Source organism: Lynx canadensis, chromosome D3 (assembly GCF_007474595.2).
Source record: "Lynx canadensis isolate LIC74 chromosome D3, mLynCan4.pri.v2, whole genome shotgun sequence".
Lineage (NCBI taxonomy): Eukaryota > Metazoa > Chordata > Mammalia > Carnivora > Felidae > Lynx > Lynx canadensis.
In genome coordinates, this window is record NC_044314.2 from 7,879,326 (window position 1) to 7,900,239 (window position 20,914).

At 37.2% G+C, this 20,914-nt stretch overlaps 1 protein-coding gene across 2 annotated transcripts in view; it reads left to right on the forward strand.

The window, feature by feature from the left end:
- The window catches only part of RTTN (rotatin), a 165,305-nt gene that overhangs the window by 103,057 nt on the left and 41,334 nt on the right, over positions 1–20,914 (forward strand). For both annotated transcript variants that reach the window (XM_030335854.1, XM_030335855.1), the window contains exons 33-37: positions 2,699–2,888; positions 4,341–4,432; positions 13,529–13,622; positions 18,182–18,377; positions 20,787–20,877. In XM_030335854.1, the coding sequence (XP_030191714.1) occupies positions 2,699–2,888; positions 4,341–4,432; positions 13,529–13,622; positions 18,182–18,377; positions 20,787–20,877 (663 nt within the window). The remainder of the gene's footprint in view (positions 1–2,698; positions 2,889–4,340; positions 4,433–13,528; positions 13,623–18,181; positions 18,378–20,786; positions 20,878–20,914) is intronic.

The window sequence follows — 20,914 nt, forward strand, 5'->3', positions numbered from 1 at the left end:
GTGACTGCTGGCTGACCAGGAGCGGCAGCTTCCTGTTGCTGCCCAGTCATGAGAGTATCGCGGTGCATATCGCTAGACCAGGAAGAGCTCAGACTTCAAAGTTTGAAGTATGGTTTATATTGAGCACTCATTGCTTTGGCACCCTTGTGAAGTAGAACAATCGTAGGTTGAACCATTGTAAGTTGGAGACTATCTGTGCACTAATTGAAGGATAAATGTCATGCTCACGATTCTTTATCACTATGATAATTATACATGTTTATATAATAACTACTACAGTTCTATATCACTTACATATGATTTCTCACTTTGAAAATACTTGTAACTGAAGAAAAGGTGGATTTTAGGAAGACAGCAGGTTTGTAACACCCTTCCTTCTAGCAGATGGTATAATCATCAGCCTCCACAGAATAAAGAATCAGCAGACTTAGTAGGAGCTCTTGAAGGGCTTGTTTTTGAGATTTATATAGTTTATATTCCTTCACCTATTTTTGTTAAACCTTTATGAATTTTGGACTGTGGTATAACTTATCCAGGAAGCAATTATATAGGTATGATTTTTGCAAAAGTGGAAATTTTATATAATCTGTGTAATAAAATTTAAAAATTGTTCTGGGCATCATTATGAAATATATTTAGAAAAATAGTATTTGTCCTACTTTGTTTAATAATTTCATTTTATTGATTTATTAAGGTTTGTTAAGTAGTTATAGCAAAGCTAGTAAACTTAGCTGAATTATAGTTCTCATCTTGGTTGTTAATTCCTTCTCTGAATTATTATAATGAGGGCTTTAATTTGTGATGTTAATCAACTATTGCGAATCTCTTCTGTATTTGACATGTTTTGTACATTTAAGAATGTTATAAGTTGTGGGCACCTGGGTGGCTCAGTCGGTTAGGTGTCCGACTCTTGATTTCAGCTCATGTCATGATCTCATAATGTGTGAGATCAAGCCCTGTGTTGGGCTCTGCCATGGTAGCACGGAACCTGCTTGAGATTCTCTGTCTCTCCCTCTCTCTGCTCCTCCCCTGCTTGTGTGTGCATGGGCAATATCTGTCTCTCTCTCTCTCTCTCAAATAAATAAACTTTAAAAATGGTATAGGTTGCTTAAAAGAGAAAGTTTGAAGCTGTGGATGTTAGGATTGGCTTTGTGGTTTGGGATGAATTATTTCATCCTAGCTAATTAAATAAGATAATGCATGAAAAAGCCATATTGCCTGAAATGTATACCATGGCTAATAAACAGCCACATGACCCGGTTCTTGCACTTTTCTGTTTTACCTGCTTCTTCTAGACCTCAAAATTTCAAGTTACACAGGGACCACCATGTGCTAGTTGCTCATTAAATAATCTTCTTTCTTTTCTTTTTGTTTTGTTTTTTTGAGAGAGCCTGAGCAGAGTGGGGGCAGAGGGAGAGGGAGAAAGAAGATTTTAAGCAGGTTCCACTCTCAGTGTGGAGCCCAATGCAGGGCTAGATCTCACAACGGTGAGATCATGACCTGAGCCAAGAGTTGAACATTTAATGGACTGAGCCACCCGGGCTCTCCTAAGTAGTCTTATTTCTTATTAAACATGTACATTGCTCTATTGATAAAGAATAAGCTCACGGTATTAGGTAGGTTTATTAGAATACAACAGTAACAAATTCATGACTATAAAAGGTATTAATAATGAAGAGGTTTGATTATAATGATAATATCCTGAAAAAGAAAGGTTAATGGAAATGATCTTATTGGTGTAATTATACCTTTAACTTGTGAATTATTTGATCTTCCTGGATAGTTTTAACATCCATTTTTCCTTGGTGATGAGGAGGCATGAGAAAAGGGACCCAAAGACAAATTTCACAGTTAATGATAAACTGAATATGTTTTGACCATACCTTTCCTGGTGGCACTTAGATTTCTGTTTTCTGTTTTTTATTTTTCTTTCTCTTAACGGTCTGTTTTTAAAATCATAACTTTATTATCATTTTCCAAAAATGGAAATATTTATGAGCTAGTGATAGGATTATTTGCACACTTGAAGTGAATCCTGACTGCTTGATTTTTGCCATTGGATATTCCAGGAAAAGTAGTGAGTGGTAGAGCAAAAAATTATTTGGAAAAAAGTGCAGAGAGATTAAAATTGTATAATGGCCCATTCTTCTCAGCCTACTCCTGATGGAAAGCGTGTGTGTGTGTGTACCTGTGTGTTTCCCTTGGTGTGGTAAATTCAATGAGAAGTAACATGGCAAGCAAGTTTTATCATGGGTAGCGATGAGTCTTTTTCATTTTTATCTGGCACATCGATAGGTGCAAAAAATAATTTGGAACATAATTGGACACATTATTTCAGATATTCGCACAATTATTTTTTACTGTGTAGGTTGAAAAATACTGTTTTTATTGTGTTTGTGGCTCAAGTATGTAATTACTTGATTAAAACTACCATTTCAGAGAAATGTTTTATACTAAATGGTTATCTCTCAGGAGGTGGAATAGATCAGCCTTCTGCCTTGAAAGGATTTTTGGGCAGCAAAAACTTAATAGTACTATGTAATAATTAGCCCTAGGTCATGCTGTTTTGAGTGCGGAAGGACAGAGGCAAGTGTAAGGACCCATATGATTTGTTGAGAAGAATGTGGGGCATGTAGCAGGTCTTTCTGAAGAAATTATGTTATAAATCAGTGTCTCCTTTTCTCTCCCTTTCCTACAGGGCCCCTGTGTCCACGATGAGGATTCTGGCGTATCGCTCGTAGGAAAACCTGCCCTTCAGGCTCTTTTATATCACTGTCATTTTTATGAACATTTGAATCAGATGGTAAAACATTGTTACCTGGGACGGTATACTTTTGATTTGAAATTTTCTGCTCTTGATGGAACTTCAGAAGGCAGTGATTTCAATGGTAAGTACATTATATTTTTATTTTTACAAAAGCTAACTTTTTAAAAACTGTTGAAAATCTATGTGTTTGATATTTGAAAAATAATACTGAAAATATTTAAAAAATAATGAAAAGTACACGTTGACCTCTGGTCCCACTGTGCAGAGATTACATTTGTTAATGTTAGGGTGTATTTTCTTCCAGTCCTCTCTCTCTCTAGCTTTTGTTTATTTTACATGATTGTGTTCATATCTTACGTACATTTCTGTGTTTCCTCCTTTCACTATACATTGCCTAAGCATTTTCCTATGTTATAAATTCTTCATGGAAACCATTTTTGGTATCTTATGAATGTTTTATAAGTTACTTCATGCCCTTCAGTTAAGTTTTATGGGTTTTTTTTTCTCTGTTAGATGTTTTAAACTTTTTGGAAGGTGGTTCTTCCCAGGCAATCAAGTATGAGACCTTTTCATACTAAATTTTCTTACATGTTTTGCTAATACATCAAAAAGCTATATGTTTTTGGTTTGGTACTCATTTATCAAAATATCTTATTGAAACCTTTTTATTTCTATTTTTAGATTCTTTTGGATTTCCTAAGATCTTAGCACATATAAATAATTTTGTCTCATAATAGTAAATAATTGAATGATTTTTAAAAATAAGTTGTATTTATTTTAAAATGGATTTTTAATAGTAATTGTTAAAAATCTTGACATAATTTCACATTTACAGACAAGGTGCAAGAATAGTACAAGCGTTCCCAAATGTGAACATTTTACTATATTTGTTCCCCTACGCCAAGTGTGTGTATATGTGTATATGTACATAAATAAAATTCATTTATTTATATACTTATATACATGCATACATATATATTTTCTGAACTATTTAAGAGTGAATTTCAGAAATAGTTCCTTTACCCCCAAATACTTAAGTCTGAAGTTCTAGTTGGCTTTTCTGCTCAGTTCAGGAATTAAGAGGAAAATGATATTTAATGAAGTTTTTGAACATTTTAAATAGATATCCCTATTAGGAAAGTGACACATTTCATTGTTTGGATTTCCCTGGATCACTGTTCCTCAAAGCTTAGTCCTGGAACCATTGTCATTGAGGTCTTTTTGAGCTTGTTACAAATGCAGAATTAGGGCTCCCACCCCAAATTGCGGGAATGGAATCTCTGGCAATAGAAAATTGCTTTAATAGTAGCTCTTTATGATCCTTAGGCACATTAAAGTTTGGGAGCTGGTGCTCTTGCTAAATTGTATTAGATTAAGCTAAGCAAAGTCCACTAATGGTCATTAAAATTCTTGTGAAACAAGTTTTTTATATAAACTAATTAAGAATAATAAAAATTAGGCAAACTTTTTTTCTTGGTTTTTGATTGGCTTCCTGCAACAAGTATTCTTTCTGTTAATTGCTCCAGTAAGGAGGAGAGATGTATTCATGTTGACAGTTTTCTTGTTGTCACAGGTTTAGATGATTCATTCAAGTTTTGGAGGGCTCCATCTAGGTTGTCCGGCCAAGATCAAGATCCAAGTTCTCTCTCCACCGTGGAAACAATGGTACTTTGAAAGAATGCATTAGTGCTTCAAACTTTTTTTTTTAATGTTTATTTATTTAAAAAAAAAAATTTTTTTTTTCAACGTTTATTTATTTTTTGGACAGAGAGAGACAGAGCATGAATGGGGGAGGGGCAGAGAGAGAGGGAGACACAGAATCGGAAACAGGCTCCAGTCTCTGAGCCATCAGCCCAGAGCCTGACGCGGGGCTCGAACTCCCAGACCGTGAGATCGTGACCTGGCTGAAGTCGGACGCTTAACCGACTGTGCCACCCAGGCGCCCCAATGTTTATTTATTTTTAAAGAGAGAGAGTGAGAGGGGGGAGAGGGTCAGAAAGAGAGGGCGAGGGAGAGGGAGAGAATCCCAAGCAGGCTCCACGCCGTCAGTACAGAGCCCAGTGTGGGGCTCAGTCCCACAAACCGTGAGATCATAGCCTGAGCCGAAATCAAGAGTCAGACGCTCAACTGACTGAGCCACTGAGGCCCCACAAGAATGCATTAGTGCTTCATTTTGAACCTCTGGAAGTTTGAATTTACATAGTGGATGGACAGGATAAGACTGTATTCAGAATATAAGGTCATGATTAAAATAGCTGTGATTTATTTGAACTGCTGTCTTTGCAGAGTTAGGGACTGATGTACTTCTATAGCTGCACTGAATGTCCTTTTAGATGAATTTACAACCTTTTTTTGTACCTTACTTAAAAGAACCGGAAGCATGAAAGTTTAAAAGTGTTTATCAGTAGTAATATAACAGATCCTATATGATCATAAAACTTGATTACTCTGCAGTTTTGCTTAAGGACAAAGCCATTTGGAGAAAGTGGACCCATTCAAATGATTCCAGTTTGGTACTGGAGATTTTATTTTATTTTTTTATTATTATCTTTAAATGTTTATTTTGAGGCGAGGGTCACATGTGTGTGCGAGTGGGACAGGGGCAGAGAGAGGGAGAGAGAGAATCCCAAACAGGTTCTGTGCTGTCAGTGCAGAGCCTGATGCAGGGCTTGATCTCATGAACTGCAAGATCAGGACTTGAGCCCAAATCGAGAGTTGGATACTTAACCAACTAAGCCACCCAGGCACCCTGGTACTGGAGATTGTAAACACATTTCTAAATACTTGCATCAGGTAGAAGCTTGTTTTGATTATCTGCAATACCTGAAATTTATGCCTGCCTGCCTTCTTTCTCCTTTTCATTCATAAGTTACTTTGTTCTAAAAAGTTTGAGACACACTAAGTATTCCTAAATATGACTGAGACTAGGTTTCACTTGTTTTACAAGCGTACAAAATCATTTACTGTCAAGTGGAAAACATTACACGAAATCATAAAGTGTTTTTGGAACAATTACTGCATCATAAACCCTAATAAGAAGACAGGACCTTGGCTTTCCTGCTTGCAGGAGCAAAAGTAATATGAGAATAATAAGTAATTACCAGGCAGTAATAAAGTTCATCTCATAATTAAGATCCACCTCCTATGGTTTCCCAACACTGGTACTTTTTGTGACAGTTTTAGGAGTCATCCTTTTCCCTGGACCCAGAAGAGTTTGTGGTTAGTGCTGAGCTGAAGCTTTATTTGGAAAAGTGGAGTAATCACCCCAGGTCCACTAGATGTCATGCTTTCCTTTCCATGCTAGAAATAGTATGTCTTTGTTTCCACAAGAGAAATAATATAATTAAATGCAAAAAGGAGCTGTATTAATTAGTTATTTAGTTCCCAGAATGGCAGCATTAGTATGTGCTTAAAAGTGATTCCTTGGTTCCTGTGTTTATTAAAAGGGCTATCTGTAATTTGTACATTGTTCAGTTCTTTGCTTATAGTAGGTACTCAGTAAATAGTAATTGCTCTCATTAATTTTCAGTCATCCTAGCTGTTTTGTAGATACCAAGTTGTATTTATCCTATGCAAGAGGATTTAAGTACTTTTGCATTTTTCTATTTTATGAGATAATAATGTATAATAGTAAATAAAATATATAATAATAAAAATATATTTGTATAATATATACTAGAAACTTTAATCATAACAAATCTTATAGATCGGGAAACTAGATTTTCTGAGAAAATTTTGGAAATGTATTTATTGTAATCATTATTAAAATAGAAGCACTTCTGTTAACATAAAAGTCTTTAACTTGCTTGTGTTCAGACATTACGTATTCTTTTAGAAAAAAATACCAATGAACTCTTTTTTTTTTTTAAGAAATTCTCATTATAGTTCTATGTAAGATTTATTTTGTATAGTTTCTTAAAAGACAGTTATCTGTTGGAATTTTTACAGTCAACTCTTTTTTTCTTCTTTTGGATTCCAAGTAGAAGAGCTTTGGTATTGGTGACTTTTACTCACCAAATTGTCTTTTACTCACAGAAATAGTCTCATTACCCCAATTCTGCTAATTGTCATCTTTTTCTTGCCATGCCAGAGATATTGTATGTCTTTCTTCCAACAGGAAAAAAAATCTGGAGAGTTTATTCATTTTTCCAGTGTTACTCTAAACCTAAGCTGTCATACCCAGACCAACTAATACTTTCTTAAGTATAAGAATATGGTGAGGTATATCAGTTCAGTGGATTTAAATCTTGCCAATAAGTGTATCTGGTTATTCTTATCATCATTTTGTGTATTTCCCAGATACGGCAAGAGATGCAGTTTGTTTATTGGTTGGTGTTTTCATTTTGTCTTTCTAAGGAAAGCACTGTCTTTTGCTTTGTGTGCTGTTGCTGGGTCATTATCCGTTCTGTGCAGTTAATGCCACGTTAGAGACCTTGATAACCATTTTAAAGTATTGAAGGTCATTCTTACTATTGCTATTTTACAAAAGGAAAGATTAAAGCGTACAGTGAATAAGTGTCTTGTTCAAGGCTCCAGTGCTGGTAACTGATAGAGAACTATTTGAGTCCAGAAGTGTGTTTGGCTCTAGAGTTCAGTTGTTGGCCGTGATGTTACACTCCTTCAGGACAAAGCCATGTGCTAGGTGCCATGATAGATGTTGTAGTCAGGGTGCAGTGAGGTTACATTAGAGGGAATGATGAAATATAAAGTGATACTGTATAAGAAGTGGCAATTGAAATGGGCTTTAAAGGATTAATCTTTTTTAGATGTATGCACACATTTGTGTGCTGAAAAGATATTCAGATATGTCTTAAGATTCAGTATCCAGTTACAGGGGTTGAAAGTGTAGTTGAGAACATGAAGCATACTGAGAAGACGGCGTGCCACATATGTCATACTGAAGGCATTAGATATTCAGAAGAGGCATGGTTTGTTTGGAGTGTGGAACAAAGACCAAAGTTTAATTACCAGGTAGGGGTTAGCTAAGAGAGCTGAACCTGTGTTTGGATTTGAAGAGGTAAGATATCATAGCTGTAGAGATACAGTTATAGAGCTATTTCAGCTGAGTCAAATGCATGAAACATTACAGTCGACATTAGAGAAATATGTATTGGCATTTGTGTGATGTAGTTTCAAGTTTTTTTATAGAATGAAGAGTAGACCAAGGACAGTTAAAGCAGGGATATATCCAAGAGGCTTTTAGGAAGAAAAATAGTTTTGATGTAGGAATAGTGATAGAGTGTGGGCATATGGTAACCCCAGGAAAAACCTGGGGAGACTGTAGTTTGCATGATGGTAGAGAGAAAGAGAATGATATACTTTGTTTAAATAAATTTCAACCACCTGTGGGTCTAAGAACCCATATATTTTAGTTAGAAAGAAAATATAAGTGAGATTCTAGTTCCTCAGGTATTAGTAATACAGGCCACTGGGCTGTAGTATAATGAAAATGAACACGTTTTTTCGGTATAAAAATTTAGTATTGATTCTTTAAATAAAACTTAGGTATTGGTTGTTAAAAAGCAAATCCCCCCACATTAGTTTTTCCTACTATGATTATTTTGTATGTGACATTAGCATGAATACAATAGCTGGTGAAAATAGAATATTCCATTATGTGTGCCTAGTGTGTACTAGTTTATAAATAATTATTCTTTTAAACATTATTAGAAAGAGCAAATAGTATTTATTTTATGTTTTTCTGTATTTTGTATTCACTATCATACGTCTGAAGTTATCCAAACTAAGTTACTATAGAGGTATAGCCATTAATGTCAAGTGAAAGTGTTTAAAGAAATTGGCAAAAACATTTTGAGATAGATTTCAGCAATTTTATTAACCAGGTAACTGTAACTGAGGTAAGTAAAATAGGTTTGGGTCTTATTTTATATTTGTGCTAAAATATATTTTCTTAATTTTGGTAGAACTGATTATTTTATATAATAAGGTTTGATGTAAGTAGAGAGTCAACTTTTGGCCTTTAGAGCTCAGAAACAACACCCTCTAGTTTGCTGTTTGCTGAAGTGCTACAAATGGTGTTAAACCACTTGAGAGCGGTAGTGTTTCCCAAGTGAAGAAGTAAGGTCTTCGAGAATTTAAGTATTTGGCGTAGGGTCACAAAGCTAATGGAGAGTGGACTAAGACAAGCTCTAGGCAACTTGTTCTCTTAAATTATATACAGTAGGGCGTAGGGACTGGGACTGTGCCCTGGGGTTAAGTCTCTGCATGTGAGTGATCTTACAGATAGACAGGAGAGAATCTTATATCATCTTATGCTTGTTCTTTCGGGGATATTTTTCTGAGCTTTCTTTTTCTATGTTGTGCACACTCCATTTGAATCATGGATCTATGTAGTCAGAGTGATTTAAACTTCTGGTTGTAATTTGGTTCGAATTAATGATTACAAATTGTGAAGCATGCCAAAGCTTTCCCGCTCTTGGGCATAAAGAGAAAGGTATCATTTATAAAAGTGAGCACAGGAACCCTAGTGTTCCTTGGAAACCTTTCATATTTTATATTTTGCCATGTTTGAAAAACGTGAGTAGATTTGTACCCTCTCTTTTTCATCTCACAAATCCTTTCTTCCTTTGTTCTCTTTTAATTTTTTAAAAATCAAATAACTTATTTAGGCACCAATACTACATTTGATGAAAGAAGATGGAAAGTATTATAAAATCACTTGACAAATAAAATATTCAAGTCCTAAATTAGCTTTCAAAAATATTTGAAGTATCCAGTGAACTCTTTTATTTCTGAAAGGTAGAATACAAAGAAAACAGTTTTGAACATTGATGCATTTTGTTTATATGACAGAAATTGTCTTTTTTTTAATTAAAAACAAATTTTTTTTAATGTTTATTTATTATTGAGAGACAGAGAGACGCAGAGCATGAGCAGGGGAGGGGCCGAGAGATGGAGAGACGCAAAATCTGAAGCAGGCTCCAGGCTCCGAGCTGTCAGCACAGAGGCTGACACGGGGCTTGAACTCACAAACCGTGAGATCATGACCTGAGCCAAAGTCAGACGCCCAACTGACTGAGCCACCCAGGCGCCCCAAATTGTCTTTTTTTTTTAACCCAAATTCTACTTTGATATGGTAAATGACTTTGCTATTTTCTGCTACTTCAAAGGGACTCTTAAAATTGTAACTGCCTATTTTACAATGAGGCATGATTTAGAAAACTTCTTTAGCTCTCAAATCTGTTTCTAAACACATTGAAGAAAAGGCTATTATCTTTTTTAGTTTTTATAAGCAAAATTTGATTCCGTTTTAGGACAGTGGCTTTAAGTAACATCAATTTGTCTGCCCTAACAGGCTTTTATTGCCTCTTATATACCAGCAAGGTGATAAAGATCCAAGTATATATACTTCAATTCAAGAAAACCCAGTTTTATTTGTCTTATCAAGGGAATGTAAATTGAAAATCTCAGGATGTGTCATGTGGGAGACGAGAAAGAGGAAAAAAATGTCTAGATTGTGATTTTGTTCTGAAGCCCTTTTAATGAAAAGAGCAAGTTACAGAAGAATTAACCAGACCTACTATTGTAAGGACAGCCCTGGGCTCCCACTGTGGGCTTTCTGGCTCTTAAGTAGAGACCAAATGAGAACGTGAGTTCTCTGCTGTGGGGGAAGGAGTGGCTAAGCCTGCTCAGTTTGCTGGAAAAGTAAGCCAACCCCTCCTCCATGGAAACGGCGTGGGGAGAAAGAAGCATACCCTCGCAGACAAGATTGGTCAGCATTTTGGACGTTTGTCTGAGGGCTTCTTCTGACTTGAGTGTATTTGTGATGTCATAAACGTAGTCCTCAACTGAGAATCCTAATGAGAGGGTGCCCTCGGGCCCTTACTCGAGGTCCTTATCTCTAAGTGAGGACCTGGACTAGATCAGGCCTTTTCTACCTGTAGCACTACGGGCTCATGTGAACCTCCTCGACCTTCCAGAGGCTAAGACTTGAATTTTGCAAGATAGCAAGTCAGATATTCACAAGTTACTTGCAAGATGACAAGTCAGATATTTACATATTATTACATATAACCAAGTAAATGTCCGTTAGAGATTATTTTCAAACAAGCAAGGATTTGAGTATAGAACCAGAGCAATTCAGTTTAATACCTTTTTGTCTTGTTAAAATAATAATGTGCTAATATAGTAAATTCAAAAAATATAGATGTTAGTAGATAATATAAATCACCCATAATTAAATTTTAAAGCACAATATTTTACTGTATAAAGAAGTCCTTGTGTTTTCTCAACCATATGGGGTAGGTTATAATATAACTATTAGGCAGATGCTTTCTAAAATCATATTTTCTGAATTTGTATGTCACTTCCTTGGACTATATTAAGGAAAATCACAACTTTTATTACTGTCTGACCTTTGGTCACAAACCGTGACTTTGCTTTCTTCTAACGAGCCCTTAGAAACCTTCTTTTCCTCCTCTGAATGCTACCTCTGGCTTTGTCAGTGGTGAGGGCTGCTTGCGTGTCCTTTGAAAGGATGTTAATTGAAAAGGTAAAGGATTCTAGCATCATTGTTCTCTTCAATTTTATTATATAAACAAAGGAGCTTGTGGTAGGTGCCATATATTATTAGCTCCTGCGTGCTTTGTGATGCAATCTCAGTTATGATTGTTGTCCTCACAGACTGTAAAAGTTATTTGGATGTTTGTTGACGGGATGTTTTTTTCCACATTTCTTAGAGCCAGTTGTAGTAAATACCATTTTTAGAAAAATAAATTTTAGGTGTTTCCTATTATCTGGACCTAATATTATATAAAATAAGGTATTTAATACATGATCATTTAGGAGTGATTTATTTAGACTGAAATTTGTCCGGATTTGTTTTTTGGATGACTTTACATGCTGGGCTTACATTTATTGGCCACAGCTTTCTGTTGTTATTGTAATGTTACACTTGAAGTGATGAGAGATGATTAAAGTCTTAAGTTGAAAGGGGGATTTTAAAAACTGGATATAAGTTCCATCAATCATTTTCTTCAAATTTATATTCTCTTTACTAACAGAAAATAAAATATGACCTTGGTTTATTTTTGTTACTAAATTTTTTATTAAAAAACAACCCTGGGGGCACCTGGGTGGCTCAGTCGGTTGAGTGTCTGACTTCAGTTCAGGTCATGATCTCACGGTTTGTGGGTTCGAGCCTCACATCAGGCTCTGTGCTGACAGCTCAGAGCCTGGAGCCTGCTTTGGATTCTGTGTCTTCTTCTTTCTGCCCCTCCCCTGCTTGTGCTCTGTCTCTCTCTGTCTCTCAATAACAAATAAAGTTAAAAATAAATAGATAAATAACCCTGCTTTATTTTAGTATTAAAAACAAAAACCTGGGGGGGGGGTGGTTCCTGGGTGGCTCATTTGGCTAAGTGTCCAACTATTGATTTCAGCTCAGGTCATGATCTCGTGGTTTGTGGGTTCAAGCCCTGCATCAGGCTCTGTGCTGACATTGTGGAGTCTACTTGGGATTCTCTTTCTTTCCCTCTCTCTCTGCCCCTCCCCCACTCACTCTCTTAAAATACATAAACTTAAAGAAAAAAACAACCTTGGTTTTTGCTTTGACTCTATCATATCATGTCTAAGGCATCCTACTTTGCATGTTAAATGCACAGTTAGTGTATGAGTACTGAGGTGTATGGTATCTGAGTTTGAGATAGGGTTGATTCACGAGATCTGTTGACATTGCACTGACATGCTTGCTCTATGCATGCACTGACCTGCAGCTTGTCTAGGTGTGTGGAGTAAATTGATGGTAAGAGAAGGAATGATCTGACCTCTGCAGCTAAGATGTTTTTCACATAGAAGGTGCCAGATACATCAGTTTGAGCTTTTTCAGTTCTAGGAGGCCACACAGTGTGCTCATCTGCAGATCTGTAGGTGAAATTGTGTTTGCCTTCTACACAGTTTGTGTTATGTTTAATGTTTTAAAAAAATACTGTATTCTGGGCACCTGGGTGGCTCAGTCAGTCGGTTGAGCATCCAACTCCTGATTTTGGCTCAGGTCATGATCTCATGGTTCATGGGTTCAAGCCCCACATCAGGCTGTGGAGCTCCAGGCTGCCAGCACAGAGCCTGCTTGGTAGTCTCATTCTCTCTCTCTCTCTCTCTCTTTCTCTGCTCCTCTCCTCCTTGCATACATGTGCTCATGTGCACTCTCTCTCTCTCTCTCAAAATAAATAAGCTTAAAAAAATAAAAAGTACTGTGTTCTGAAACACTGTGTCCACATATGACCTGAAACAGTTCTTTTGTGCAATGGGAAAAGGTAAAGAAGAATCGTTTAGTATTTCTGCTGATTTTTTCATAGACACTATTAAAATTTGTGTGTGCCGTTGGATACTTATAAAAAACCCCTCTTATTATGAATCAAGTAGGACAAAATGTCTCAAGGACGCAATGAATTATGCAAAAGTTAAAGAAAGGAGTATGGTTTAGCCTTTTAACATTTGGATGATAAGAGGGAGTAGGCCTTATCCAGACCTTAAAATCCTAAATGGGCTTCAAATCAAAACTCTGCTCCTTTGACTTGCTGCTTTACATAAATTCCAGCAGGTCCTAAAAGAAGTTGAAAGTACCCTTCAAAAAACTTACAACTCTTAAAATATGAAATGTTTTCCAGTTATATTAACTAGTATAGTTTTGTCATAAACCTTCTTGTTTAAGGATTCGTATGTACATATTGGTTCTGTTTCGCTTTCCATGTGTTAACATTAGTTAGTGTTAAGAATCAAATCATTTTCTTTGCTGCTCCATAGGTGGCATCTTCATCGGGAAGCACTGAATTTCCACCATTTGGGCCCTCCACAGCGCCTCTCCCTGAAGCCTCACACGACCAGTTTGTGGCTCAAGGTACCCTTTTAGGAAGAATTCTACTTTCTTTCTTTTTTATTTTTTTTTATTTTTTTTCATGTTTATTTATTTTTGAGGGAGAGACAGAGCATGAGTGGGGGAGGGCCAGAGAGAGAGGGAGACACAAAATCCGAAGCAGGCTCCAGGCTCCGAGCTGTCGGCACAGAGCCCGATGCGGGGCTCGAACTCACAGACTGTGAGATCATGACCTGAGCCAAAGTCGGACGCCCAACCGACTGAGCCACCCAGGCACCCAGACATTCTACTTTCAAAAAGAAAAATGACAAGTTGGTCCAGATATTTTGAAAGTAAATATCTGTAAGAACAAAATTAGGGGCGCCTGGGTGCCTCAGTCGGTTAAGTGTCCGACTTCGGCTCGGGTCATGATCTTGCAGTCCGTGAGTTTCAATAAATCAGAAATTTAACAAAACAAATACTCTAATAAATGGAATTTAGTCATCAAGTAAATAGTCAATTGCCCTATGGTTCCTTATTAGTTAAGCATAGATATTTCATGTTTGAATTTGGGAATTCATAAGTGTTAGTTAACTTCATTGTTCTCCCCCTTTTAGGGAAAACACTTCAATTTACCCCAATAGTCCACTTGAAAGTGGAGAGAATCTGGTCATAAATATTTTCAAAGAGTATGCTTCCATTTTAAAGCACACAAAACATGTTGAGTCTTTATTAGAAATGCTTGATGAATAGCCTGGGATTTATTTTTATTAATGGCAATATATAAATTCTCTTCTTTGTATTAGGGACTGCTTCCAACTCTATTATGCTTCAAACTTTGTATATTTGGGAGATTACAACTTAGCTTTTATTTATTCCGGAGAACATACAGGCCTTATTGTAGCATTAAATTCTTCACCTGGAAGGAATGTGCTGCTGCCTGAAAAGAAGGTACTTTACACCCTGAAGTATAAGCATCCACAGAGAAAAGGCTTTAGAAAACTTGAGAAATAATTGCTTAATTAAGACTTTACTCAGAGTTTTCATTATAATATCTGTTCCCTAACTTCCTAAACAACATCCCATTTTGTTTTTTGGTAATTTACGTTAACAATATAAAAGAGTGTTTAATTGTAGAAAGTACTCATTTGATCTTAAGAATAAAAGGAGCAAACCACATGGTTTAAATTAAGAGCCCAGAGCATGAAATCAAATTTGAGAATAAGTCAAATAATCATACACTCACCCATTTAATAAGTGTAGAGTTCATTGGTTTTTGCACAGAGCTGTGCAAGCATCACCACAGTCAATTTGAGGACATTTTCATCCTCTAAAAAGAAAACTTTCCATTGTCAATCACTCCTCATCTGTTTTCAGTTTTTTTCCAGGCCTAGTGCGTCACTAATCTACTTTCCCTCCTTATGGGAAATTTCATAAAAATGGAATCATACAGGGCACCTGGGTGGCTCAGTCAGTTGAGCGTCCAACTTCACCTCAGGTCATGATCTCGCAGTTTCGTTGGTTCAAGCCCCGCGTTGTGCTCTGTGCTGACAGCTCAGAGCCTGGAGCCTGCTTCAGATTCTGTGTCTCTGTCTCTCTCTGCCCCTCCCCCACTTGCCCCTCCCCCACTGTCTCTCTCTTTCAAAAATAAATAAACAGGGGTGCTTGGGTGGCTCAGTTGTTTGAGTGTCCGACTTCGGCTCAGGTCATGATCTTACAGTCTGTGAGTTCGGGCCCCGCATCCGGCTCTGCGCAGACAGCTCAGAGCCTGGAGCCTGTTTCAGATTCTGTGACTCCCTCTCTCTCTGCCCCTCCCCGCTCACGCTCTGTCTCTCTCTCTCAAAAAATAAATAAACTTAAAAAAAATGGAATCATACACTGTGTATTTTTTTGTGACTAGCTTTTTGCATCTAGATAATATTCTCAAAGTTAACCCATGTTGTATTATGTGCTGTTACGTACTCTCTATGTATTGCTAAAGATATTCCGTGGTATGGTTATACCACTTGCATTTACCCATCCATCAGTTGATGAACATTTGGATTTTTCTACTTTTTGGCTCTTATGAGTAACTCTGCCGTGAGCATTCATGTACAGGTTTTGGTGTGGACATATAGTTGTGTGGGGTTTTTCTGTTTTGTTTTTTTGTCGCATTATTCTTGATTTGGATTTATTTTATTTTCAAAGACTGTGTTTAGAATGTATATTCATGCACAGTTTTACTGGTCCAGCCAATCACTTAAGTATGTATATTTGACAAAAAAACCTTTTTATCCTTTTTGTTGAATATGCCAATGAACAGTGCTGCAAAGCATTGAATATATGTTGTCAGTGAGCCATAAGACTAGAGCAATTATTTTGTTGTTGTTAGATGTCTTCCTGAATTCCATCTCTTTAAAACAGTGTTAAGGTAAAATGTGATTTTCTTTTACATTTACTTATCTATCGATTTATTTATTTATTTATTTATTTATCTATTTATTTATTTATTTATTTATTTATTTATTTATTTTAGTGTTAATATGATTTTAGTTCCCTCAGCTGGAATATGTAGCAGGATTTGCTAGTGAAGCTGGTTAGTCCTTTTATTTGTTGTTTTGCTGCTTCTTAATTAACCAGGGAATGAATGTGCCTCAAAATGATTTAGGACAGGATGAAAAGAATTTTCTGTAAATGTATATTAGGGTCACTTCAGACATGTGAGTTTTCATTTTTAAATTGAGTTTCTAAACTTTTGTAAAAAAAAAATACACATATATCTTATATTAAAAAAAAAAACAGTCTCTTATGATCAGTAAGCCTACATTTGATGTACAAAGGTGAAAGGAACCGTTAAAAATGTTAGTGTATTTGAGCACTATTAATATAAGTAAGTAGGATAATTTTCTCTAGATAAAGTAGAAAAGTTTTATTTAAATATATTGGATAAGTTTGAATTTCTGAACTGCCCTGCCCTGCCCTCCCCTTTTATTGGTATTCTTCTATAAACTTAACCTAAAAATGCTGCAAACATGTAACACATATCTTGTGAATATTTACATTTTTCTCTTAAAACCACTGGAACGGTTTCTGTGGGATTACCTACATCTAATTTTCCCAATTTTATTTCGTTTAAAGTATCAAATCTTTCTTGATGCTCCATTGTCCCAAAGTTCTATATTCCTAATTCCACCCCAAAGGAATTAGTTAATTACACAGGAAAATGAAACTTTACAGTGGAGAAACCTGGTAGACAGCATTTGATCAAATGGTTAAAGTTAACACCACCAATAATGGCACAGATAGAAATCATGTTTTCCTGGTAGGATGCACCGAAGATCTAACCACGAGGAACCATCAAACATCAGACATTCTACAAAGTAACTGGCCTGTGCTCTTTGTAGAATGTCTGAGCCCTGAAAGAGCACGTCTGAGGAGATCTTCCAGCTTAGAACCCGAAGAGACATGACAGCTAAATGCCAAGTGTGGTCCTGACTTGGATCCAAACAAGAATTCTCGAGCTCTAAAGGACATTAGTGAAACAAGATGCAAACTTGGAGAAGGTCTATAGACTAGGGAATATTACTGCATCAGTGTTAATTTCCTGGTTAACTGTACTGTGATTATAGAAGACAAAAGTCTCTGTTTAGGAAATGAATTTAGGGCTGAGAGGGCAGGGCATCTGCAGCTTACAAACAGTTCATAATAAGAGAGGTATGTAGGTAGATAAAATGTGGTAAAATAGTAATACGTAGGGATCTGGGTGAAGGTATATGGGAATTCTTTGTACTCTGTACTTTCTGTAAATCTGAATTTATTAAAAATAAAGTGTTCCTTTAAAAAAGAAATAAGAAGTGAGGGTTATGAGGGAACTCTTGACGTAGGTTAACAAACATAGCTTTCTTGGTAACAATCCTTTGCTGAGTTTTCTGGGAAAGGTCCACAATCTCATATCCTCAGTTCTAAAATCCAGAATCTCTGAAAACTTAAGTGTTCTCAAAACTTACTTGGTATAAAACTTGCCCATACCTGAATTACAGTTGCTGCAAAACCTGACCAGTACTGGTTTGAGGTTGTATTTGTTCCTTTCTTCATCCAGCTTACTGTGATTGTACAAGTGTTACACTAGAGAAATAGTTACTTCATTACGTGGTATTGCCCAAATTCTCATTGGAGGTTAGTTAATGTATGGTAGGTACATGCATCTTATTATTTTCCTGAAATCTAAAATGTTTTGAATTCTGAGTTTTAGAATTTTAGAATTTTAGAATCTAGAGTTTTAGAAAAAGGGTCGGGGACCATCTATTTGTTCCTCAATGTCTGAGTGCTTGAGGGCACGAGGGCACAAAACCATGCTCTGCCCATCTCATCTTGGCTCTTACACTGTCATCCAAGGCAGACGTACACACACACACACACACACACACACGCACACACACACACAGTGGAGACGTTGGATATCTGCTTCCTTGACCTCAGGTTTGTGATGAGCCAGGCCCTGGGGAGCTCCCCAGTCGTCTCTCTTTGGCCCTCTCAGGGGCTTTCCTCCGGTGATCAGAACTTGCGAATGTTGTACATGAACACAAAGGAAACAAAACTGTGCTAATTTTTATGCTTATCCTCAGTAATCGGTCAGCACGAAACCGAGTCGGCACGGCTTCCTCGCGACGCGTCCCTTCCTGCCGCTCTGCCCAGGCAGCGTGTGGTGACGCCGCCTCTCCTCGCAGCGGTGTGCAGCCTCCTGGATGGCCTCCTGGCGACTGCGCCGGGAGACACTGCACGCGCTTTTCGGCAGGCCCGTCTCGTGGAGCTTCTCTGTAGGTAAGAGAGGCTGGGCAGCAGAGACGAGTTGGTGCAGGACTTCTTGCGTGCCGGGAAGGTATCTCTGTCTTCTTTTTGGCTCACTAGACTGCGGGGTTTTGCTTTTGCCAGAATTGTCCTGCCAGTTTCAATTTAGATCTGTTAAAGTACTCGTACGGGTTTGTTACGCTGACTGTTACTCCCACCGTCCTGATTTTTTTTTTTGTAATTCAGAGGTTCTGAACCTGATTTGTCTTGCACCATACTCAAGAACTGTGGTGCAGTCCCTTGGTCATTCTAAATGGAAGTGAAGGGCTTTGGGGATTCACCTCTGTAGGGCTATGTCAGAATAAGGGCCATGGGTTGAAAATCATTGTTTAAATTCATTTGGAGTTTTTTCATTACTGGGGATTAAACTCTTTATTACATAACACTCTGATAAAATTTAGAAGATCATGATTTTGTTCTTTCATTTAGCTAATGTGAATGAGCTTCTGGCTGGACCTTTGCATTATCGTGTTGGTTATGTGTATAGTGAGAAAGGGTGTAGATACTGAATCACTCCCACTTAGGGTCTTCTCACAGGGCATTCCCTCCCTAGTGTTGCAGTCTGGGGGAAGTTACTATTAATCTCATTAATAACATCTGGTTATTGGGGTTAGCGTGAGGATCAAGTGATGACGTCTAGGATACTTTTTTTTTCCCCCTCTCTCTCTTTTTTTTTAATAAGAAATTTATTGTCAAGTTGGTTTCCATACAACACCCAGTGCTTATCTCAACAGGTGCCCTCCTCAATACCCATCACCCACCCTCCCCTCCCTCCCACCCCCCATCAACCCTCAGTTTGTTCTCAGTTTTTAGGAGTCTCTTATGCTTTGGCTCTCTCCCACTCTAACCTCTTTTTTTTCCTTCTCCTCCCCCATGGTCTTCTGTTAAGTTTCTCAGGATCCACGTAAGAGTGAAAACATATGGTATCTGTCTTTCTCTGTGACTTATTTCACTTAGCATAACACTCTCCAGTTCCATCCACGTTGCTACAAAGGGCCATATTTCATTCTTTCTCATTGCCACGTAGTACTCTATTGTATATATAAACCACAATTTCTTTATCCATTCATTAGTTGATGGACGTTTAGGCTCTTTCCATAATTTGGCTATTGTTGAGAGTGCTGCTATAAACATTGGGGTACAAGTACCCCTATGCATCAGCACTCCTGTTAGGATACTCTCTTTATAGTAACTGTTCCTTTGCTTTCTTCCCATCTGGATTATTATAGCCAGTGGATTATTACTACCTCCTGTTGACCCCGTAGTCATTTGCATTGCTCTTCTTGAGAACTTTCACTGTCTGAGATATCGTCCTCCTCTTTGCCAAATTGCAGTACTTTCTCTTTCATTTTGGGATATTAAGAAAACTCCAAAAAGAAAGAAGTATCCTTGTTTCACTTCACTTGCCATTACTCGTTTACCACTCAGATAATCCATGAGGTGTGAGTTTGTTCACAGTTACTCATCATCTTTCCACCGTGATAACCTGCTAGACTTGGAAAACGGAACTGCCTGTTGATTAACTTTCTTCTTGGATGTTTTTCTGCCTCAAGAATGATCAAAATGGAACTTTAGGAATACTCTTGCTTCTCAAGAAGAGCCTGTTGTGAAATTGAGGCCACAGAGTTATTAAAGAATCTTTTATGGCAAAGCCTTAATCATATTCTGTACCTTTTCTTTATTCAGGACTTGAAAACTTTTTCCTGCCTTTTTTTTTTTTTGCATTATTTTGTTTTCTACTTTGTAAATTAAAACTTATTTCCTAGCAAGTATTTTTCCTGTTTTAAACAGGAAACTTACCACCAAGTTTTTTCTCTTGTTTGCTTCCCTTTTAGAAGGGCTTCTTTATATTTTATTCTGCTTTTCATTAGATATTTTTTCTTCAGAATTCTGTTTCCCATGTTTATTAGATAGGATCTTTTCCTGTGTTCTAAAATAATTATGGGATACCTTTTTATATACATTTATTGTCTTTATGAAAATCTGTTCTCTTTGTTTTTACTTTTCTTTTTATTTGAGTAGATACACAATGATACTTTCATTTCAGGTGTACGTCTTAATTTCTTAACAAGTTTATGCATTATGCTGTGTTCAGCACGGGCATAGCTGTCCTATTCCATCGCTGTCACAGTATCATTCCCCGTGTTCCCTATGCTGTGCCTCTTATTCCCGTAACTTTCTCGTTCCATGGCTGGAGGCCTGTGCCTCCCTGTCCCTGTCACCCATTTTGCCTCACCCCCCACCCACCTTCCCTCTGACAGCCATTGTTTTCTGTAAAGATCCTTTCTCTTGAATTCTGTTCAAGGTTACATTCAAACTTCAAATACTGATTTATTAATGTTTAATAAGCAGCACACTACTCATCTTTTCTGCTCTTTGCAGCATCGCAGATGCCACCCTCCTAGAGAGCTGTGTCCAGGAGCTCAAGGCGCCACTGCCTTTGTCCCCTCCCACTGAGCACACGCAGGCTCAGGTAAGTGTCTCACGTCTCCTTCTCGCCTCATGTCTGT